Below are 24,104 nucleotides of genomic sequence, written 5' to 3' on the forward strand. Positions count from 1 at the left end.
ATGAAGCAAAGTATTTTAGTTTCATACCATCTTCAGGAGCTAAATAAGTCCAGCTCAACACCAGAAAATCAATTTCTAGGTAGTTTCCGTCTCTCTTTGTTTCGCGGTTCACACAATAAGTTCTTAACGACGCCTCATTAATTAGAAACCATAAACACAGTGTTCATTGCAGCTCAGTTATTTTATTGAATGCAAAATAAAACACAAGAAAGTCGCAGTAAAACAAGCTTTGCAGACAAAGCACAACACAACATTTTCAAGGCACGTTTACATTTCATCAGTGCATAAACGTTTCATAATAATACTGGTGAATCCCATCAACAAAATGTTCACTTCAACAGACTGCATGCTGTAACAGAGTTCAACAAATTGGCTGCAATCACAATCAATGCTCATTAGGCTATGATTTGTTCACCTGTCATTAAAATATAAAACATGTGTACTGTGCATGATGTGCCCTTGTCTGGTTTCAAAAGAAAAACACAAATGAAATTACAGTATGGTGAAGTTCAGTGCAGAAGCAGAGGAATGAAGACAGATCGTAAAGCAGACAAACTACTGGTGTTCAGGAAAGTGGCAGTTCAGGCAGGAGAGGAAGTGTTTGTGTTCACAGCGAAGACCAGGTGTCCTGAGAAGAAGCTTTTGGGGCTCAGACCCATGGTCCCATTGGCAGCTTCCAGCCACATCTGGTCTCCTGTTTTCAGCCAGAGAACAGCGTCTCCTGTTGACAGGTGGTGCCCTCCCCGGTAGATGTTGACGCTGCGCTGCACCAGCCGGTCGTTCTGCTTCAGCTCAACGTTTGTTGCAGCGGCGGGGGACGAGCAGAGGAAGCTGAACTGATACACACCAGGGATGACGCACGTGAACCGGCCTGTCTGCGAGCTGTAGTGGTTCTGTTCGTTGTAGACGACCTGACGGAAATGAATGATTCGCTCTGAAGATGTGTTGCTGTCGCCCAGGCGGACCATGAAAGCGGACTGGGTCTGAATGGCACCGATGTTGAGTGCTGGTCCAGGAGGGCCTCTGAGGCCACGGGGTCCTACACGACCTGCAGGGGACGAAAACAGAAGTTAACTCAGGATGCTGGAAGAAGAAAGCTCCTATTGTCTGGAACGGTCTAGTTACTCATTCTGTGAACTATGAATACTTTGTACTGTGCATTACCTACTTTTCTGCATAAACTAGAACATGAGTGAATATATAATTGTGGGACTTTATGTATCATAGTTAACAGGTATTATAGTTGACATTTTTGCAGTTTTGAAATTGAAAGTTATTTCTAAAGCTATTGTAGTAAACCTGTTGACATGCGATAAATCCACACTTGACTCACATACTACTTTATATTAAATAACTCAGAAAGCCTTGGAGTCTGGCCAACCCTAACCCTAAACCAGCGCTACTATCATGTTCTTTCTAAAACCATCTGATATGTAATGTGTCTGTCTGATGAGTTATTTCAAAGACCACATTTGTAAACGGTGTTGAAAAAGACGAGATAAAGATAAGTGAGTAAGCTACCTCGACGACCTCGTTGTCCTCTTGGTCCTCGGGGTCCTCGGGGCCCTCGGGGCCCTGGTAGTCCAATGGGTCCAGCTCCGGAATCTAAAGAAGACACAGACACTAAATTAAGTTTCATAATTTAACATTAATTTTTACAAATGTTTGTGCTTGTATCAGTAATCTTTAAATGGTTTCTATTAATGTGAGGACCAACTTCACCAAAACGGCAAAAAATTCTAACCAACAGCTGTTTGGAAGGAGTTGACAGTTTTTCACCAATCCTCCACTTAAAATAACAAACTACACATGTATAGACATCTCTGGAAACATTTTATCCAGAGGTCAGCGGGGCGCTGATTTTAAATCCTGCTGTTTCCAGATTAAGTTTCTTTTAGTTTTTTCAATTACTCTTTAACTTAGACCTTCAGAATGAAGTATTTTTACAATTTAGCAACATTATCCTGTTCTTAATATAAGATTTGATATTAATTAAATGATAAAGCTACTGGGAAGACATTCAAATGTATGAACAGGATGAACAAAAGTGAGATCATGAGATAAACGAGCAAATACCTGGTTCTCCTGGGAACTCAGAGAGTCCTCCTGATCCATATCCTGTGTTTGAACAAGAATTTAATGAAAATGTGCTCATATCAGTAAATTATGAATAGATGCATTTGGCATAAAGACCACCTCCACCAATATGCCAAATAGTTAAAAGAAACAGGTGTTACAGAATATTAATGTGTGTTTAAAATGTGACCACTACATGTTAGTGGTTAACACCGACCTCTCTTTCACTGACTGCCGCTTTACAGCCGCCTGCAAGATTAAACACCACAAACGAAGAGGAGTTTAGAGTGAAATAGGGTTAGAGAAGAAAAACACAACACCACGTTAAGTTCAGAATGAAAAACACAGTATGATCTGAGAGTTCCCCCCGTGGTTAAAAAAAGTCAGCTCCAGTGTGTGTTTTGTTTTATTTTTTACCAAAGCAGGGCCTCTCCCTCCAGGCCGACAGGTCCAGGCGAGGGAGTGATGAGCACCGGACGAGGCGGTTCCTGTTTGAGACGACACTGAAGGCGTCGATGGGGACGGAGTTGATGCCGGTGTTATCGCAGATGATCCTGGACAACCTGGCGGAGGACAGAACGGATCGCTGCCTCGGGGTGAAGACGCCCGGGTTCTGGTACCACAGCCTGAGAGTTTGAGAGGGGAAAGGAACAAATTAGTGTCAACAAAAACAGTATCTGAAACGCAGAATTTTGGGGCAGTGTACATAGAGTCTGCATATGAGGTTTCGTTTCATGACATAACATTAAATTTAAAAAGAATCAAAATGAATGGAAGTGCTTAGTATTTACCTATAATCTCAAAAGCAACACAGATTTCACCTGTTTTTCTAAAAACATACATCTTTTGAGACCCTCTTGTCCACTATAAATAGTGTATATAATGGTATTTACTGAACAGGTGTGTTACATCAGTTACAGTTCTATAATGTTCCTAATACATCAGATAAGCTATCCCAACAACAATAACCATGAGGGGAAAATTAAAAAGATTGTATTCAACATTAAAAAAGTAACTGTGCAAAAAATTTAATATAAAATGCATCTTAAAAGAGCATTTCCTATTTCACTGACAGAAGTATTGCACAAATATTGACCAAACTGTCAAAAATGAACAGTGTTTAAGGAGGTTTTCGTTCACATTGTGATTTCATCGGCACCCCAGATTCTTCCTCGTCTGACCCACAGAAAACCTACCCAGGAATTGGTCTGATTCTTAGACCCTGTGAGCGTTTACAACCCTACCTTCATTCCACATCTTCTGGACATCTGGATTTTGCACATTTCTTACTGTATTTTATTTTATTTTTTTTTAAGAAATTGTTCTCTGATTGTGTAAATGCACTTACAGGATTGCTGTTTCATTTCATTGCACTTCCATTGTCCTGTGACTGATACTGACCTGTCACCCTGACGGATCTTCTGGAACTGGGTTGCGATGAGGCAGGAGAACAGCGGCCCCACCCGGCCGCCCTGGACAAACGGCTCGGCCACACCTCCCAGCCAGATATCGATGTTGTCGGGAGTCCCGTAGAGCTGCAGCAGCCTGCGAGCCAGGTCCCTGTTGCCCAGAACCTGGCCCAGCTGGGCCTCGTTTCTGGGCTGACTCAGGTTACAGAACTTACGCCAGGCGTTGTAGCCTAAAGATGGAAATGTGTTAATACATGAAAGTTGTGAAAGTGATGACACACTGGAAGAAAACAGGGTGAAAGTGAGTGAGGGATGTACCAGGAATGCCGTGGTCTCGTCCTCTCTGCATGTTGAGAGCGGCCAGATCCAAGGCCAGATGCTCCACGAACTGGAACAGCCTCTCTCTCAGAGCGTCCACCATCATGTGATCCTGGGTGTTGAGCTTAGCAGGACGGCCGACCAGACCACGCAGCAGAGGGTCAATTCCACCTGCAGACAGAGAAGGAAGAATTGGACTGAATGTTCCAGGCACAATAGAAAGGTGGCTGCGTTTTTCTCAGTTCAACTCACCCTCAAAGACAATTCTCCAGGGAGTAAAGAAGGCCTTGAACAGGGGGACGCTGGGGAACTGAGGGCTCTCCCTGTAGTTTGCATCCAGACGGCCTAAGACTGGCTGAATGGCCAAGTGGGCGAAGCGGTAGGCTGCTGTTGCAAAGACGTTGGCGATGCTGGGGTCCACGTTAGGGTTGTAGCCGGGGTAACGGCCGAGCACTGTGCGCATCGCAACATCACCCACAATGTGAGGCAGGTAGTCTCTGAACACAAACACCTGATAGACACAAAGAGGTTTAATGTGAGCGAACGTCTGTGGAGGTCTAAATACGACTGCAGACCGACTGTCAGGTTCAGCTACCTGTGTGTAAGCACCCATGATCTTTCGGGCCTCTTGGTAGAGCGTCTCACTGTCCCAGTGTGGGTTCAGCCTCTTCAGCTCACGAGCCAGACGGTTGTGTTCACGCATGAACAGCGTGTGAAGAGACGTCAGAGCGATGTTCTCGTCCACGCGACCGTCACCTTAGAGACAGAAACCAAGCAAGCAAGTGTTCATTTCATGTTCAGGGTTATATGTTTGGAACCAAAAATGATTTAATAATGCTTTATTGGTCAGTAATGACCTGAAATATTAAGAACATTTGAACTTTCTTTGTTTTCTTTTCAAATATTTAATTAAATATGTTTTTAATATCCTGAATTCTTCATTAGAAATGTTGAGAATGAAAACCATCTTCATGGTTTTTTTGAGATTTATAACTGCAGACCTGATGGCTCGTTAGGATTATGATCCAATGATACAAACTCTAATGTGATTATTTATTTTTAAACAATTGTAACTTCATCTATGAAGCCACATCTGACATTATTTTAACTAAGTATCATTATATTATCATTCATTACATACTTTACAGCATCTAGTTATTCCTATCCAATAGGAATTACAGATGTTGACATACATGAAGTACTTTAAACTTTCTAAGTGTTACCACAACCTGGCAGCCCCAAATTCTTATTACTACTCCTCTGGCTTATCGCTTATCTAAAAAGCAGTACTAATCAGTTGATTTGAGAGGTGATTAACCTGCAATGAAGCAAGGAACCTCCCTGGCGTTGGTGTCGTTGGTGACCCTCGCGCGAGTAGCACACATTTCTGACTTCATGGGGCTGAAGGGCAGCAGCTCGAAGCCGTTGTCTCTGAACTCTGTGTTGACGCGCAGCAGGCCGCCATCGTCGGTCAGGTTGCGAAGGAACAGGGCCAGCTTGTCCTCAGAGCCGTACACCTGGCTGAGGTCCAGGAAGGCCGTCAGAGCGTTGACCTGCTCCCTCTTGTTGGGCTCGCCGCCGAAATTGTAGGCCGAGAATCCGGTTCCACAAGCAGGGGCGGATCTGAAGGATGGGATGCATTCCTCGTTGGACAGGCGAGGGTCACGAGGGGGAATCTGTTGGCAGAAAAGACAGGATGTGAATGAGAGAGACAGAAGTAAAGGTAGAGATTGAAAACGATGTCTCAGCGTTTGACACCAACCGGGATGGGGATGCACGGCTCGGTGCGTTCGCAGCTCTCCATACAGTTCACACCGTTGCTGAAGGATCTGATGCTGGGCGAGAAGGGAGTGAAGGTGAGGTCGTGGTCGTTCCACTGCCCGAACAGGGTCACCATGTGGGTGAACTCGGTGTCGTTGACCACGCCTGCATCCGTCGTGCTGAGGATGTTGTTGGACACCTGACGCACCTGAGAATGAAAGACGGTCGTAAAGTCTCAATCACAAATCAGCATTTCTACATAATAACCAGTGTCTGGCATCCTGAAGTCGTACCAGTGGGAGCAGGAAGTTGTTGAACGTTCGGTTTTGGTCCCATCCTTTCGGTTCAGAGATGCCGTCGTCATACTCAGGACCCAGCCAGCGGGTGAAGGGGGTGTTGGAGGCTCCTAGGCGAGGGTTTTGTCTGAAAGCAAACCAAAGATGGTCATGTTTGGAAACGCCGCTTGAGAAACCACAGGGAAGTTTACACATCTTCTGCGGTATATGGCCTAAGATGTTTAAGTGAATTTCACAAGAGTTCCCTTTAAATGGAAGATGAACTTTTTCTCAAAGTCACCTTGTCACAAAATCAGCTAATTAATTTTTGGAAATAAACCATACAATTGTCTTTTGTAATGTTAAAATGGGTTTGATTAACAGTTTTTTGTAAGAAAAAGTAGTAAAATAAAAGATGCTTTGTATGTTATTATGAAGTACTCGAGGAGTCAAATGAGCATTTAAATCTGTATTTTATCACACTTCAGTGTTTCTCTTACAGGTTGTTGCAGACGCTGGTCACTGTGCGGTACTTGTTCAGGTTCTGAGTGGTGCGGCAATCAGGACGACGGACTCGAGCTGCACATCCACTTATACTTTCAAGTGTTCTCAGGTCTTCTTCAGTGAGCAAATCTGAAAAGACACATTTCACAGATTCATTCATATGTCTAGCAGTTAATCACAGCTTTGAAGAGCTCCACGGTGGCCTCATTATGAAACAGAACACCTCACACCTTCAACCCGAACCAGGAAACGCCGTGACAAAAGACAATGCAATCTCTGTGTGTCGTCTTTGTGTCTGACCTGTTGCGTTGAGCGAGCGTTTGTGCACACGATGCACCCTGTCGTGCAGCAGACGGAGGGTTTGTGCCATGTAGTCCGCAGATCTCACAGCTTGGCGGGTGTCGCCACGAGGCTGCTTCAGGAGACGAAGGGCGTCGCGAGGACTCACCACCTCTTTACGGACTCGCCTCAGACTCCTGGAGGAACAAAAAGTCACACAGTTGAACAATACAGTGGGGATTTTCTTACATTCGTTCAACAAATAACAAACAATGTGCTACGGAGTTGCTTTAATGAATCTCTTTTTATTGTGTATTCATGGGGAAATAACGTGAAAATGATAAACTCACTCTTGTCTGGAGTATTTGTACGCATCATCAACTATTTTCTTGGCCTCCTCAAAGCAGTGCTTAAGGTAAGGGCTGCCAGGAAATTCACCTGCGAAGAAATAAAGAAATTTGTAATGCAACATGAAATTAAAAAAAACCCAAGAAAACATAAGAATTACTGTAGAAAGAGTGCAACCTACCTGAAGGCTTAGAGTGAGTGGGCACCAGGCAGATGCCCAGAATAAAGAGGAAAGGGACACGCATCTCTGAAAGAAATAATCAAACCAAAGTCTGTAAAAAAAAATTTAAGCGTATTTATGAAAAAGCGTGCACAGAAATGATGCCTCAGAAATAATCTTGTTACCTGTGTCTGTGCAGATGCCTGTGAAGGTTTCAGAATCTCTCTGAGGTCTGGAGTTTGTGATGCTGTGTCGAACGGCATCGGCCTCTTTATATTCAGTCGAGGCGGCGGAGGCCTCGCCCTCCTCCAGAAGCTACTGTTAGTAAAGTGCATTTCCTTCTTCCTTCTTGCTGGGTTTAAGGAAAGGTTTTGTTTCTTGATCAGTTATGGCTTCTGGTCAACTGATAGGATCAATGATGTCATTCAGAAAGGCAATAAAGCAGAACTAGCACCATAAACAATTGGATTTACTTGTAAGTAGTTAAGTAATAAGGTGTGTTCAGTACAATTATAATGTCACTGTTGTGTTAAGTAATTTGAAGCTTGTGCATAATCCGATACACCTTTTGTTTTCTTTTTATATTTTATTGACGTCACATACAGCATTTATGAAGCACCTTTAAATTTATTAATAAAAATATTAATAAAAAGAATAAGAAAACTAATAAAAAAAGTAGCTGCTGCTGTGTCCTGCTCGTAGCATCGCAGTTAGGTTTTTTGTTTTGTTTTATGGCTGCTACCGAGAAAGTATGCTGTTTATGTGATTTTTCAGATAAAGTTTATGATGCTACGCTGCCTCTTATCGATGGTGATGCCAAGAATGACAAGCATGCAAAACAAGTGATTAATCATTTTCTTGCATGAGTTATACGTCACTAATTGCCTGATTTTATGCAGGATCCACGATACAGAAAACTAGAAATGCATGGAAAAAACACACATTGTCACTACTTTACATTTTTGCTGTATAATTTCACCAATTATATTCTCAGGAGAGCTCATATTATATTAAAAAAAAAAAAACTCCCCTTGAGCCACCTGTAGTTTTCACTCTGGATGGTGATGATATGAAATAAAGGAGGAAGAGAGGGGATGCAAACCAGGGGCATTGTGACTTCTCTGTTCTTTCTCATAAATGAAATCTGCAATTTTTGTTCTCCAGAGCAGAAATCACTTTCATTTAGTTGCCATGCAGGAGAATTTGAACAGTTTTCTTCTCTGTTTCACTACTTCACTGATGTTGTCACACTGTGGCTTACAGCCTACAGGGTTACAAAACACAAACTGATGAAATTCAGAACACTTTTGAAAAGACAAAGCCATTCACTTTATTTTCTCCTGATGAGAAACTTAAAAAAGCATTGAATACTAAAACTAGAAGAACTTATCTATTTCTTTAGTTATCAAAAATCCATTTTGTTCCTTGTTGGCAGAATTAGGTTAGATTGTATTTACTGAAGGTGTTCGACAGAGAAACAGGTAAATAAGTGATAGGTTGTGTCTGTGAGTGAGACACGGCTGTGCAATGAGGAAAAGGAAGGACAGACATACAGTCAAACATACATGTACTTGAAACAGGTAGCGTGTGTGTGTTTGGGCGGAGATTCCTGTGACTAATGACTATTCACTGTCAGGGAAGGTTGTGGCAAAACAAGGAACAGGAATATGAGAAATAAACGAACAGCCTGAATAGGAACAAATAACTAATTATCTATGATAAAGTAAATGACAGAATCATATTACTGAAGCACAAAGCTCACTAAATCAGGGGTGTCAAACACGCGGCACGTGGGCCAAAACCGGCACATCAGAGGGTCCGATCTGGCCCTTAAAGTGTAAAAATTACAGAGGAGACATTAATACATTTAAAATCATTTCTAGACCATGACAAGTTGTTTCATCATAAAGTAAAACACTAGATTGCTCATTGTTCTTTTGTCGTTCGTTGTCTTTTTTTTGTCTAAAGTGTGTTGCTTGTCTCTCGTTTTTTGTCGTGTTGTGTCTCATTTTTGGAATATTTTGTCTTCTTTTTGTTGTTTTTTGTCATTTTGATCATAAAGTAAAATACTACATTGCTCATTGTTCTTTTGTCATTTTGTGTCTCATTTTGGAACAGTTTGTCTTGTTTTTGTTGTTTATTGTCTTTTGTTTGTCTGAAGGTTGTTGCTTTTCTCATGTTTTTGTTGTTTTGTGTTTCCTTTTTGTAATATTTTGTCTTCTTTTTGTTGTTTTTGTCTTTTTTGTCATTTTGATCATGAATTAAAGTACTGCATTGCTTATTTTTCTTTTGTCATTTTGTGTCTCATTTTTGGAATATTTTGTCTTCTTCTTGTTGTCTTTTATCTGACATTTGTCATTTTGATCATAAAGTAAAATACTATATCGTTCAGTTCCAGATGACTAAATGTTTTGTTCCTTTGTATACTCTGTGATGTGTAAGTTGTAATGTGTAAATGATAAACTGAGGCATAATGTTGTTGAAATTTAACTTAATTTTCTTCACAAATTTCAGGTTGTTCATGTTTTGAAAAAAAACAACAACTATTTCTTAAATGTAAACACTTTCAGAATGTACTTTTTTGCACTAAATAAAGAAAAAATTTTGCGTTATTTTTTTGGTTATTGCACTCTGATTTTACTGGTCTGGATCACTTGAACTCAAATTAGACTGAATGTGGCCCTTGAACTAAATGAGTTTGACACTCCTGCACTAAAGACTACAAAAATAACAAAATTAAAATACTATAAATAAAAGAATGGGAAAAGCACACATTGGCAAGCTCCTAAATATGCATCAACGCAACAATTTACCTTGGAAAACATTTCACACTATGGACAACATCTCCTGCACCACATTCTTTCCTCCGATATTATTTGAAGACTCAGTTTGAACTGGTTCATCCTCTGCAGTGGATTTAAAAAGTTAAAGAAAAGGCTGCACATAATAAACATACATATAAAGCGTTGCATCCTGTGTTTAAACAAGGTATAAAAAGCCTGACCCCGAAAAAGAAGAAATTCCTTGCATATCTTGACAAGTGTGTCCCTGTAAACTATTGATGATGATCATGTTGGATTTTTTTGTTTTTGTTTTCTTCTACATGTACAGGAATTTTAAAATTAACAAATGCCATCAGTTTAATGAGGGTTTAATTTGTCCGCTTGCTGTTAAAGAAAAAAAAGCCACTTTTACTGTGTTTGCAACATAAACTGAAGAGTTGCACTGTCATGTCCAAATCCCTCTTTGAAGGAAGTTTTTAAAAAAAAAAAAAAAAAAGCAGAAATTAACAGCAACGATTGAAATGTCGTTAGAGAACCTCAAAGTTTGGCAAGGTATCACGTTTCACCATATACTGTTTTTATCTTGTTTTTCTGTGTGCTTTTATAATCAGGCTACAATATTGTACAATCAGATAGATAAGGCAGAATTACAAAAAAATAGACTCTAATTGAAAAACACCTGACAAATACGACCTCGAAAACAATAGTTCTGTTGGGGACTGGCGTAATTCCCCTGGTCCAGGAAGCAGAGCTGTTTTGGACAATGCGTGAGTCATTTTGATAACAATAACTTACTATGCAAAGAAACAAATCTTTCTAGGGACACAACAAGGAAGTGTGTACTTAGTGCTGGAGACAAAAATGTGCAGTGTCTTCCTGCAGGAGTTCTCAGCATGCAGGAGGTCTTATCGTAACACCTCACCGAGGGTGTTTCATCAGTTCCATGTAAATGTTTAAACATCATTAACCTAATTCTTGAAAACGCTGATAAAAGACAAGTAGGTCATGAGTTCATCCATGAGGGCACAAATCTAATAATTAAAAAATAAAACAGTATTTTAATAACATGAATTCTGCAGCAACCACAAAACATGACAGAGTTGAATAAAAACAAAAAAGCAAGTCAAAAATGAAGGTTTCTCATTTCATGGACATCCTGTCTGAGTTTGTGTCACCACGGCGACAGCAAAAATAATGAATGATTGAAATATGAGCACAAGTTGGCTCAGTAGAGGTTCACATGCACCATAAAAAAAATAAAACATGAATGTGTTGGCAATTCTTTATCCATCACCCTGAATGACACCAGATACATTTACAGATACATAAAAATATCTGGGCTATTTTATGCCGTTAAATAAACAGCAGCAGGGTCTGCAGCCGTGTTATTTAAGTTCAGTAATATGTTGCTAAACCGAAAACCAATTAGAGGAACATGAGGTCACGGCTTGTTTTTTCATTTTTATTTCCTTTTTTTAAAAGACAAAACCAAAATGCACCTTGAAGTGGAATAAGCCTGATTTGAAAAGACAGAGTATGTATAGCATTCTTTTGCCATTTAAAAGTCTATAAACCAGTAAATTACAGCCCGCTTTTTCATCCTATCCCTCACATCAGTATTTTAAGATCCTGCTAAAACTCCTGGCAAAAGCAAACAAAGAAACTTCGTATTCAGAATTTACACACAGCTAATAATAATGGTTTACACACATTTAACCATCGAATGATGTGGAGAAATTGTCTTATTGCACTTCTTTGTACTTGGGGACTGAACCATGTGCAGCCTCTGGGCATCCTTTGCTCCCTTCACATTATTGTTCACTGGGGTTTTGTTTTTAAAACTGCAGTATGAAGTCCTGCACCTCTATGGAAACAACACGAACATGGCTAAAGAGAAACAAAAAATGTCTTCTAAAAAATCCTGCTATCAACATGTCCAACACTTTTGTAGGTGACTATAAATATTTTATGACTCACATTTTAAATTTGTTTTCATACTTTACAGATCCCTACCTGTTCAGTGCAAACAAAGCCTACAGTTCAGGCGAGTTTAGCCATTAAGTCCCTGGAATTCTGTCAAGTCACTGTTGGTCAGAGCTGAGTCACTGCTGCACCAAGTAGCACAGAATTCTATTTTATTTTATTAGGGAATATATCTAGTGCATATTTAAGTTCATTTTTGTCATTTTGTAAAAAAAAATAGGAGATGTAGAATAAAGTGGTTTTGATTAAATAAGACAATTTTAAGCTTAAATTTTGATACTTTCTGAACGGCAGCAGTCAAAGTAGTACAAAGTCTGATCATTCTTTGTTTTTACAGATTGTTGTGATAAATGGTGCAATTTTCATGATTTTTAAAAGATGTCTCAGCTTTTATACCCACTGGCGTGTGGCGCAGTGAGACAGGGCATTGTAGATAGTGCTCGGAGAGTAAGGTGTGCATTTTTAGTGGGTTATGATAATATATTTTGCCTTGTATTTCAAGATGGAGTGCGGTCATTTCATATTAATGCTGATTTAAATCCAGTTGTAGAAATGGAACCAGATCTTACTGGATAAAATCTTTAAAACTGTTCATTTACTGTCAATTAATTAAAGAAATTATGTGAGCTGGCTCTGTCATTGTAGTGTTTTTATTCTCACAAGTGAAACTAAACTAGATTTTGTCACAGTTCTAACACATTCAAACATCCATTTTAACATCACAGACTCAGAACAGAAGTTTGGTTGTATGTCAGAATAATGTGCCAATTATATGGGTAAATGTGTAGCATAAACAGGAATTTCTTGGCAGCTTTAATTTTATGCTGATTGCTGTTGTCAGCTCAGCCTAAAACAGCACAGTCATCTTTAGCATCTCCTGTCGTAGGCGAATTAAAGTTAGCAATTTAGCCACACTGAACTTTACCTCGAAGAGACAAACTGGTTGAACATGCAGGTTATGTCACTAAATGTGTAGGAAACGGTGTGCAGAATAACAAAGTGATTTCACAAGTTCAGAAAACACAAAGGAAAAAGTACTGATGTGGAAAGTTAGAAGGAAGAAACGGAGAGAGAAGAAGAAGTCTCGGTATGTGTCGTGGAATTCTGTGTATTATGTGTATTGTGACACCGGGCAGTTACATAACGCTGCTCTATCAACACCTCTACAGTCTGTTTTTACTGCACCTTGAGTTTATTAAAGGCTGCGTACTTCCTCACATGATCAGCAGGAGCCATAATTTTCTGTCATAAAATAGATTGAGCACAAAGATGAATAAATTTTTTACTAATTTACAGTTTACACATCCGATAGTGGCAGTCCTCGGAAACGTGCAACCTCCTTTACTGGAATGACCCACTTACTTTACCATAAGCTACAAGTCATAAAGATAAATCACCAGTGGGTACACAGAGTACCATAAAGGACTTTTGTTTTTACACAAAAACTTTCAGTCCTCAACTAACCCTTCCGATCAAGTGGCTGTGTGCAATCACGCCTACTGAAACTCTCCATGACAATATGAGGCGGGACAGTTTTACAGTAAACGGGGATCATGGAAACAGTCAGATACAGAAACCATGTTAAACCTGTCTGACAGTGGACATCACGGTGAATGTAAAAATAGTGTCTGTCTTAGTTGGAGTTTCAGATAACTAGAGGATAAATATTTAACCAGCAAATACTTTATGTTTCTGAAAGTTTATTTTGAACATTTCAACATAAAAAGAAAACAAAAGACAATGAACGACTTGCTCAACAAGGAGTGGGAAGAAGTCGAAGCTTATCTAATCCCACCCCTTCTCCTTACACAAATGACTGTAAATCTATTCTTCTTCCTGCTTCTTCAAAATACTACCACTTATAAACAATTATAGTAACAATAATAAAATAATAGTGGACATAATTTATAACAAATATGCACCAATATGTCCATTTATATTTATACTAATGGACAAAGGCAAAAGAACCTAACAAAAGCAAAACACAACAGAAGGAAAAGAAAAGACCCAACTACAAATACACATTAATAAAGAAAATAAACCATTAAAGATATAAATAATTACTAACAACCCCACTTTATCCCTGTATTCTGTGAAAACATTATCTTTATATTTTTTTGTAAACTGTTTCATGTTTGAACATTGCTTCATCTCCTCACCCACACCATTCCAGAGTTTTACCCCAAAGAACGAATTGCAAAATCTTTTTCTGTTTGTATGGATTTTGTTCATTCTGAAATTGTATTTTCAATTGTAATTGTATTGATATCTTAATTGATATCCCCCTTCTCGATCCCTACACAATCTCTGTATATTTTGTGGCAAAATGTTATTTTTTGCTTCGTACATGATTTGTGCAGTTTGGAGTTTCACTATAACTGTACATTTTAATAATTTTGACTGTATGAAGAGTGAGTAAGTATGATCCATATAGCCGACATTGTGAATAACCCGTTTTGCCAGACATAACACCACACATTTCCACAAAAAACTTTCATACTAAATAAGTTAAATAAAAACAATGAATAAATGCTAAAAAATGAAAGTTGCTTTTGTGCGTTATAAAACCTTATAGCAGTTAGAATAAAAGGCTTCCTGTACCTATCAGATTTGTACATTGGTGCAATCAGTCTGTGACTGAAGGTGCTGCTGTTGATGGCCTCCAGGGTGTGGGGTGGGTGTGTAGGGTTGGTCATTAGTGAAACCACTTTGTTCAGAGTTCTGGCCTCTGCCACCTACTGGGCCGTTTGTTGTTCAGCCCTGACCACTGAACCAGCCTTCATAATCAGCTCCTCTAGGTTTTTTTCCCTGTTAAAAGGATGTTTTCCTTGCCACTGTTGCCTTAGGGCTTGCTTTGGGGGTTCAGGCATATGGGTTCTGTAAAGCATCTTGAGACAATTTGATTGTAATTGTAAATTGAATTTAATTGAATTTAACTGAATTCAATTCAAATTAAAAAATTGAATTGAACTGAAAATAGTCGGCTTGTCCCTTCCTGTACTCCGCCTCCATATGACTCTTCCAGTCCAGTTCCCTGTCAAGCTGCACACCAAGGTACCTGTGATTGGCAACCACCTCCACCTCAGTGCCCCTGATGGTGACTGGTGTTGGTTGGGTCCTCCATCCGCCCCTCCTGAAATCCACAACTATCTCCTTTGTTTTTGTAATGTTAAGGTGGAGGTGATTGTGTTCACTCCACTCCACAAAGTTGTTTATTGCGTCCCTATACTCCTCCTCTTCGCCCCCTTTGATGAGGCCGACAACATCCGAAAATTTCTGCAGAAAGCAGCTGCTGGTGTTGTATGGGAAATCTGCTGTGTAGATGGTAAACAGGAATGGAGACAGCACAGTTTCTTGTGGAGCTTCTGTGCTGCTCAGGATGGTGCTTGAGACCCTGTTCTGTTGGGGCACGTACTGGGGTCTGAGGAAAAGGTAATCCAAACACCACAGTACCAGTGATGGATCCACCTTCATCTTCTCTATCTATTGCCCTAACAGTTGAAGCTGAATGGAATTGAAGGCACTGAAGAAGTCAAAGAATGGGATCCTTACAGATGCATCAGATGTGTGTATGCCCTCTGCAGCATGTAAATGACGGCACCCTCGACACTGATGTTGGGCTGATATGCAAACTGTAAAGGATCCAGACACTGTCATTTGTTTGCTTTCAGAAGCCGTAGATTGATGGACCTCCACCATGTGACTTTGGACAGTGTTACTTACTGCATAGAAATGTTTTAATACAGAGGTAGCACATGACATGGCATAATGGAATGTCCTAAATCCTACAATAGACAACAGAAATGAGCACACCTTCAATAAGACTTATGCTTCAGATTATTACAAAATTTAATCCACTTCTCAACAACTACATTATTTCTAAGTTCACGTGTAGCGTATTTTCTGTTATAAACAATCAAAAGACTATATTGAGAATACAGACCCCAGAGATGACCCGTAAACACCAGAACCTTCTGAATTGTGGACCTATGGGCTGTGTCTATCTGCATGTCTGCATCATGGCTCCACATGGAAAACAAAAGGCCAGAAACACCAAAAAATCTGAAAGTGAGACTTGACAAAAATGGAAAATGATACAGGAAGAGTGGTGAAAAATTAAAATCTGTTGAAAGATGTCAAAAGAGGTATAGAATCAAATCACTAATTGGATGTACACATAAAATGAGGCGGCTTGCACTACTTGGTCAATCAAGCTCTGATAAACAGATGAGCAAATTCCATAGACGTGGCACAGGGATCATCAATGGAAATCGAAGTTTCAGTGACAACTTACACAGTGAGAATGACAGTGCAAAACATCCTATTTGCTAAAATGCATGTAACTGAACCTAATGAATGGACACCATCTGCAGAGGTTGATGTTATGCACTGTCAATCTCATTGTATAAACTGTCAGACAAACTTCGATTTCCTCTGATAAACCCTGTGCCAAGGATGAAGCATGGCAAAATGTGTTCCTTGAGAAACCTAATGTAGCATAAACTAGTTTTTGACAAGCATTCTGTATGTGTGTCGATCTGTTGGCAGATATTATCAATGCAATAACATGACAATTGTGCAGCAAACAGTCATGAAATTTGACAGGTTTGAAGTTGACCTCACAATAAAAAGATAGGCGAAGTCTGACCTGCAGAGTATTTAGGTAATCATGCAATAACCAAGTAGTGACTGCTGAGTCCCTATGGGTTGGAGTGGCTGCATATGAAATGTCCTTATTTTTGAAAGAAAAGCAGTTTTTTTTTTCAATGACGATAATACAGTCTAGACATTGTTAATGTGGGAAATGACTATTCTAGCTGGAAACGGCAGATTTTTAATGAAATATCTCCATAGGGGTACAGAGGAACACTTCCAGCAACCATCACTCCTGTGTTCTAATGCTACATTGTGTTAGCTAATGGTGTTGAAAGGCTAATTGATGATTAGAAAACCCTTGTGCAATTATGTTAGTACATGAATAAAAGTGTGAAATTGTTTGGGTGACCCCGAATTTTTGAACGGTAGTATACATAGGACTTATTTTTGCTTTCAGGTAACAGCATATGGCTTAACAGTTTCTGACTTTAGCTGGTTCCTCTTGGATCACATCAAGCCTGTTGTAAAACAATCTTGGTGTCTGGTTTGACAGGAATCTGACTTTTGAAAAGCAAACCACAAGACTTGTGCAATGTTGCTTTTAATCATCTTAGAAATATTTAAAAAATACAGTCTATCTTAACTTTTAAAGACACAGTGACTGTTTTACAGGTTTTTATTTAATCAGACATAATTTTAAAGCGTTTAACTGAATCTAAAGTTAAAAAAAAAATGTATTGCCCTACTCTAGACTGTGCAGAACTCAGCTGCCAGGCTTTTAATTGGGATGGTTGAGATTAAAATGAAGTTTGAAGATGGATGTGAGGACTCATCCAGACCTGCACTGAATAAAAACTGATAATGGTGCAAAAATTCATAGGTAGAAAAACAGGTTAGCTCAAACTGCTAATTGCAGTTGGCATATCAGTAGCAGTTTGTGGGGGAAAAAAAACCTACAAGGCACAGTTTCTCTGACCTTTAGAACGGCTTGGATCATCAGTGGGGTCACTATGGATCAGCTCACACTCTTGGTCCTACCCTGAAAAAAGAAGTATGGAGATACATTATATGCTGTTGTATATTATATTATGTTTTATTTATTTGCTGTGAAATTTAACAAATTGAATGAAACAATTCAACAGTGCATATAGGGACCTACTCATCCTAGTTATCCCATCATCTTGATACCACACATAATGAATGTTATCAAATGTGAAGATTTGTTGATGCTGTTTTATATCATTATAATGTACTTTATCTTTAGGGTTTGGGCGCTTGGTTGGATGAATCAAATATTCTGAGGGCATCATCATGGACCCTGGAGAATGGTGGTGAGCATTAACCTGGTCAGGACTACCACAGTGAAGACATAGTCCTGACAGTGAAGCACGGAGATGGGAGTGTAATAATATGAATGCCTATAAATATCATCATCAGACTTCTTTAATGCAAAGAGTAAGCACAGGCATTTTTTTATGCCATCTGTTGACATTATGCACTGTTATTCCCACTGTATAAACTGTCAGCGAATCTTCAATTTCCATTGATAAACCCTGTGCCAAGTCTGAAGTATTTGCCTGTGTGCTTATCAGAGCTTGATTGTGCTGGTAGCACTTTATAAAGTCTCACCCTCAGATTTTTAAATTTCTCTGGTAATTGTTTTGCATGTGGAGCCACGATGTAGACGTGCAGGTAGATACAGCCCCCAGGTCCAAAACTGAGAAGGTTCTGAGGTTGCTAATCATTATTCTAACCATGTTCATGCAGCGAGGCTAATTGGGAATCACATGTGTACTTGGCTTTGTTTTAGTGATTTTCAGTTTCTTTTTATTATTTGTTTATTGACCTGGCTAAAGTTTCATTTGTAAAAAAATCCTATGTGCAGGAAAAACCCTTTTTGGAGTACACTTCTATCTCTATAACTCAGCCTGTACTTTCCACTTTCTTCTGTGATCTGCTCAGATGTTTGCCTCCTCCTTGGGAAAACCAAACCTTCCTCTCAAGAATATTGTTTTATTTATCCTAAGTTTGTCTTCATTATTTCTACTTCATTATTTGTACCTTTTCAGTCTGGGAAACTCTGTGCCTTGACATCTCCAATCGCCTACTTGTGGTGTCTTTGCGTCACCTGTTGCTACCTTCTTCGTGGTTATTGAACACTACTTTATTCTGCATAGGTGTGTCACCAACAGAGTCTCCACGGCTAAATTAGTTTGTCTATTATGCGACTGACCTCAGTGGAATGACAACACTGAGGAGCTTCTCATTGTTGAGCAATAATTATTACTAGCCGCTGGTATTGTTTTCACCTTGTCAGTCTGCTTGTCTGTATGTTTCATCATGGTAAAATGTGTTCCTGGAGAAACCTATTGTAGTACGAACCAGTTTTTTGACAGGCAGGTGTGTCTATCTGTCAGATTTTATCAATGTAATAGCGTGACAATTGTGCAGCGTACAGTCATGAAACTGTACAGGTTTGGAGTTGATCTCAATAAAAACAATACGTGCAGAGTATTTATGTAATTTATGTATTTATGTAATTGCACATTAACGACTGCTGAGTCCTTATGAGTTGGAAAACAGAATATTGAAGACAGGTGGAGAAACTGTAGATATTATTTAAATTTTATATTATTTAAAAAATACAGATCACAGAATGAATGTCAAATGTTTACTTTTTTCAGTCTATTTTGATTACAGTATGCGTTCCTTATCTCCTCCATGTTGTCATGCGTAAGTTCTTCTGTGTTGGTTAGATAGACGTAAAGTCATACACACCAAGACATGAAACCAGTAGCATTTTGTGGAAAAAATTACTAGAATGAGTGTCAGGTTTGTCTGACTTGTAGAAAGACTTGGATCATCAGTGGGGTCACCATGACCCAGCTCACACTCTTGGTCCTACACTGAAGAAAGTCGTATGGAGATTTGTTATATAACGTGTATGTTTTATTACTTATTTGCTGTGAAATTTAACAAACAGAATGAAACAGAATTCAACATCGCATACAGAGACCTACTCATCCCAATTATCACATCATCTTGATACCACATGTAGTGAATGTCATCAAATGTGAAGATTTGTTTCTGCTCCATTTTAAATCATTATAATGTACTTTCCCTTTAGGGTTTGGGTCCTTGGTTGGATGAAGCAAACATTCTGAGGGCATCATCATGGACGCCAGAGAATGGTGGTGAGCAGGTCTCACATTTTTCTGACAATGAAAAGACAAAATGGCCATTTAGTCAAAAAAAAAGAGTTTGCTCAAGATTATTAAAGAAAATGAGAATCAGTTCGTGTTGACTCACCCACAAAAGATTTCTTGAACAGTCCACACATGTCGATAGCAATGCATATGACCCTTGGTGCAGCGTGTTCCAGGAGTAAATCTACTACCTGCTTGAAGTACTTTCCAACTATCTCATCACATACTTGTGCAATTCCAAAGGGAAGAATACGACAAGCCTTTTTTAGTGCCTCAGCCACAGTCTCCTGCAGAAGGACACGTAAAGCTCACTTAGATTCCACACAGCTGGAAATGCTGTCTGTGACATCTTGTGTTTATTCATGTGGACAGTTGTTCCTTTACTGCAAGACTTACTTCAGTCCTGTCTTTGGGCAGCAAACCCTCCACAGTCCTGATGATATTTTCACAGATGCTGCACATCAAGAAGAACTTCTAAATGACAGAAACAGCAAGAGGAGTTAAGCACAAAACCTTTCCTCAGATAATTTAGTTTCTTTCATTTTGTGACCCTTAACTGACATTTTCAGTTATATCTGCCTCAGGGGTCCTGGCATAGTAGCTGAGAGGCTTGTACATTTTGCTGGAGTCGCAGGCCTTCAGGGTTTCACAGACGTTTTCAGGCTGCTACAAACAAAGTGACATGTTTTGTTGACAATAGACTACTGACAGTCATCTGAAACACACGGAAAGCAAACACCACAGCCTGCTACTTACAATGAAAGTAGTAACCATGTTGATCACCAGTGGAATCATCTTCTTCACCTGCTTTTCACAGATTTTGGACAGAGAGGATGACCCAGGCAGGTCAGCACACACATGGACAAGGAGGTCCACGATCTTTTCCTGGAATAAACAAGCATATTAGCTAAACAACCAATATTTCACTTTCATTTGTTTGTCTGCTTATGTTTAGACTTGATATCAGAGACTTTTATTTCAGGACTTTTTTTTTTTTTTTTTAAGCTTATCTAGTGAATCAGCTCACTCTTCAGGTCAGATGAAAGAGGATCTTTGAGGTCAGATGTGCAACAGAAACTACCAATGAGATTTTATTTCAACCTTTGTTCACAGATGTAGCACCAACAAGAAAAAAAGAACCGTTAAATCACTTTACATGGATCTATGTTTGTATTTATGGAGGGGTGGTACTCATTTTACGATTACATCTATCCTATGCATCCATGAATGTAAACAATAAGCTTCAAATGATGAGAAGAAATTGTAACCATTTTCCAAGCAATGGAGTACAGATCACAGAAAGTACTTCACATATCACAAGTGTGTTTCAGTTTTGACTCATGAAAAAGAACATGTACTGTGTAAACAGTGGAATTTTTTTTATTTCAAGAGGAATTCTCTGAAATTTTAGCAAACATTTACACTCACCTGGATGTGCTTATTTGAAAGCAGGTCCTCTAGGAGTTCAAATATTTCAGTGCAGTCCTGACAGACATCCCCAGTCTGAATCTGAAGTCACATGATACAAATAATTTAACAACCTAACCCTATTTCAGTGTCTAATTCTTCTTGTGTCTCTGCTTGGCAAACATTCATTCATGATCCTTGTTGCTCATTTCTACATTATCTGCATCTATCCTCTGTTCCCTGTCTTAACAACATGTCTCCCTCTGCTGATGATAATCAATATTATACCACAGTATTAAGGGTTATGTTCACATTTTTAAGATATGTCTTTTACGTGATACTTCCATGCCAATATCTCCATTTAAAGAGTAAGTGCTTTTTGGCTGTCATTTTTTTCCGCTGTCCATACTGGCTGTGATTCATAAGGGACTCTCTTTGTTCTTTGACAAAATCTATAAACTGAAGCTAATATCAGCAGTTAAATGAATTAGGTGTTTACCAAAATTATGGTCTGTGTCAGCAGCTCAGTGTGGAAACAGGTGAAAGAAAACAAAAAGAGGACATTTTTCTGGTTTGATATTGGCTAGTGTTTCCTGAAACGGCTTTGGCAGAAAAGAGGCTGGTGAACACTGTGGGACTAAAGTTGTAATAAAGAGTAGAATGATGGAGTTGTAATTCCTTCTCTGTGGCTGAAATAGCATTTCTTGGCATTGTTAATATAAAAGATATTGACTGTTGCAGCATACATTTTTCAGGGCACACCCCAATTTGATTTTGTAACTATCTCAAAGTCAAAATTTAAGGAGTCTAAACTCAAGTTTAGTGGATTTGGCTGGTTTTACCCAATGCAGGTTCAACACTAGTCACAGGCAAATAGTGCTGTTAGGATTCTGGAGGCGAGCTGCTGGTTTATTTAGAATTATTTATTTTGTTAATACACATCATGTTTGAGTAAGTTCTAATTAAGGTATTCTAAATAACATCCATCACACTGTAAAACCTCAGGTCATACCTGCTAATTCCATCAGAATTATTCTTTTTTTAAATTTAGTTTCCAGCTCAGAAAACAGTTTTATAGAGGACAAAAAAATCATGACTTGCCTTTTTAAAGGCATCCTGGTCAATCCCAATGTCATCAGGTTTAACAGATGAAGTCAGAGCTGCAGGGGAAAATTTTATTGTTAGAAATCACAATAATCTTCTATAACTAGTCGTCTTCATTACACGCTCAAGTTAATTGATACATTCATCCTCACACTGCAAACAATAAAATGTGTTCTGTCTTACCAAAGGCCTGGAGACCAATAAAGAGAAGCAACACAGTTTTGAATGAGGCCATCATCTCCTCTGATTTTTGAGGCTTTTAGTTCAATGCCTTCCTTCCTCAGATCTATAGAGGCAACAGTGGGTGCAGCTTATATTTAAGAGGGTCCACCTGCCTCCTGTAGTCCCCACCCAACCAAATTTTGGAAACGTGGGGTAGAGTTGACCATGAGCCAACAAGTTACCATAAACTGTTTGTTGACTAGTCTCTTATCTCTTCATGTCTGTGTCCATCCAACAGAATGTTGATATTTCCAGTTCAAAAAGTTTCATGATCGTTTTCCCTAATCAGAGTGGAAAACCTCAAACTTTATAGTTAGTTTGCAGTCAAATGTAGTTATATGTGTGTTTAAAATATCATTTCAGTCAGTATTTCTTTCATTACAGATTTAAATCCTGACCGACCATGTGCCATTTTACATGAACAGCATCATCATTAGTCCACATTAAGGTCTTTTTGTGTTCACAACTCTTTACCACTACCACAATATCCTTGTTTTTTCATCTCTTTTCCACTATGCCACCAGCTCCCATCAAATCTCTTTCTGCATCTCAGTACAGTGAGTGTTGGTGTGTTTGTGAATCAGATCTGCAGTAACCTCCAGAAAACCCAAAGCAAATCAACTACAAGGGCCAAATTTCGTCTTCCAAGAACAATATTTGCTATCAAGTTTTCCCTTTTATTATTTGTGGTTGGACTTTTCTTATGAATACACTATAGATCTGATGTAATTGTGTAAATGTAAGAAGGTAGCGCAGGCCCAATAAATATAATCTCATAGCACCTAATAATCATCAATGATTTGCATTTCAAAAACAACAAAAATAGCAATCCAACAGAAACAGTGAGTAGAAGTTTTTTACATTAGTATCAGTCCTTCAACCATAAATGAAGCAGATAAATCCAAAGGAGCAACTAAATCCAAGCACACCAAAGGAGTCCTAGTAGATGTGTAATTTTTATTCACAATACATGTCTGTAAACTCGAGTCAAAGCTCACGATTCAGATCCTTTTTCTCAGGTTCATGCCAAACATGCTGGGCCCCATCTGACCCCGACAAATTTATTTTAGTCTCATCTGACCAAAGAATGCCCTCCCATTATTCATCAAGCTTCCATTTCTGTTTTTAAGGAAATCTTAATCCTGCAGTTATGTGCCAAAGATTGAAGGGAAACAGACTAAACCAGATAAACCAGGAGGATATGCTCTGCACCTGCCGCCTGCCTTGGCACATAGTGATATATGCCCTTTGCACATCTCATTTCTCCGAATCTCTACAACGGAGGTGAACACTGCAGTGTTAGCATGAGCCACAACATTAGTGGGAAATACACCAAGTTGACATAAGCCAGACTTATCGTTTAATGATCTAGTATTTGTTTGAGAGTTGTCTGGTGGTTTATTTGCTGTTACACTTCAGGTAACCCTGTATGTCTGCTTGGCTCACCTTCAACCAAGTTGCTTTGAGTCAAAACTGAAACACACTTGTGATATGTGAAGTACTTTCTGTGATCTGTACTTCATTGCTTGGAAAATGGTTACAATTTCTTCTCATCATTTGAAGCTTATTGTTTACATTCATGGATGCATAAGGATAGATGTAATCGTAAAATGAGTACCACCCCTCCATAAATACAAACATAGATCCACGTAAAGTGATTTAACGGTTCTTTT

The 24,104-nt window shown here is 39.1% G+C and overlaps 2 protein-coding genes across 3 annotated transcripts; both read right to left on the minus strand.

Moving 5' to 3' along the window:
* Positions 1-162: 162 nt before the first annotated feature.
* Positions 163-7,407, minus strand: mpx (myeloid-specific peroxidase). Of its 2 annotated transcripts, XM_023273645.3 has the most exons (17): positions 7,316-7,407; positions 7,152-7,217; positions 6,973-7,060; positions 6,644-6,819; positions 6,340-6,472; positions 5,858-5,987; positions 5,566-5,772; positions 5,122-5,479; positions 4,399-4,559; positions 4,056-4,314; positions 3,804-3,974; positions 3,478-3,715; positions 2,494-2,702; positions 2,294-2,325; positions 2,077-2,118; positions 1,522-1,605; positions 904-1,048 (listed from the first exon to the last, which is right to left on the minus strand). In XM_023273645.3, exons 2-17 carry the CDS (start codon positions 7,213-7,215, stop codon positions 1,040-1,042), a joined length of 2,361 nt encoding a protein of 786 aa, XP_023129413.1. In that variant the 5' UTR covers positions 7,216-7,217; positions 7,316-7,407; the 3' UTR covers positions 904-1,039. The 2 variants fall into 2 exon arrangements, with proteins under 2 accessions (XP_035805571.1, XP_023129413.1); XM_035949678.2 differs by lacking the exon at positions 2,294-2,325 and having other exon boundaries at positions 163-1,048.
* Positions 7,408-19,172: 11,765 nt separating this feature from the next.
* LOC111570737 (prosaposin-like) lies at positions 19,173-21,452 on the minus strand. The gene is made up of 7 exons (XM_055004023.1): positions 21,447-21,452; positions 21,127-21,207; positions 20,455-20,583; positions 20,260-20,364; positions 20,095-20,172; positions 19,802-19,985; positions 19,173-19,707 (listed from the first exon to the last, which is right to left on the minus strand). The coding sequence occupies exons 1-7, from the start codon at positions 21,450-21,452 to the stop codon at positions 19,616-19,618; spliced, it is 675 nt and encodes a 224-aa protein (XP_054859998.1). The 3' UTR covers positions 19,173-19,615.
* Positions 21,453-24,104: the final 2,652 nt, after the last annotated feature.

Source organism: Amphiprion ocellaris, chromosome 17 (genome assembly GCF_022539595.1).
Source record: "Amphiprion ocellaris isolate individual 3 ecotype Okinawa chromosome 17, ASM2253959v1, whole genome shotgun sequence".
NCBI lineage: Eukaryota > Metazoa > Chordata > Actinopteri > Pomacentridae > Amphiprion > Amphiprion ocellaris.

Bases quoted from the DNA above. Each gene is read 5' to 3' on its own strand.
- mpx (XM_035949678.2), bottom strand. From the start codon at position 7,215: ATGCGTGTCCCTTTCCTCTTTATTCTGGGCATCTGCCTGGTGCCCACT. The intron at 2,119-2,493 runs GTAAAAAATAAA...GTTCAAACACAG, and splicing joins GAGGGAGAGGCCCTGCTTTG to GATATGGATCAGGAGGACTC. The intron at 1,606-2,076 runs GTATTTGCTCGT...TGTCTTCTTTAG, and splicing joins TGAGTTCCCAGGAGAACCAG to ATTCCGGAGCTGGACCCATT.
- LOC111570737 (XM_055004023.1), bottom strand. The intron at 20,365-20,454 runs GTAAGTAGCAGG...CTTTGTTTGTAG, and splicing joins ACATGGTTACTACTTTCATT to CAGCCTGAAAACGTCTGTGA. The intron at 19,708-19,801 runs GTGAGTCAACAC...TTTCATTGTCAG, and splicing joins GTTCAAGAAATCTTTTGTGG to AAAAATGTGAGACCTGCTCA.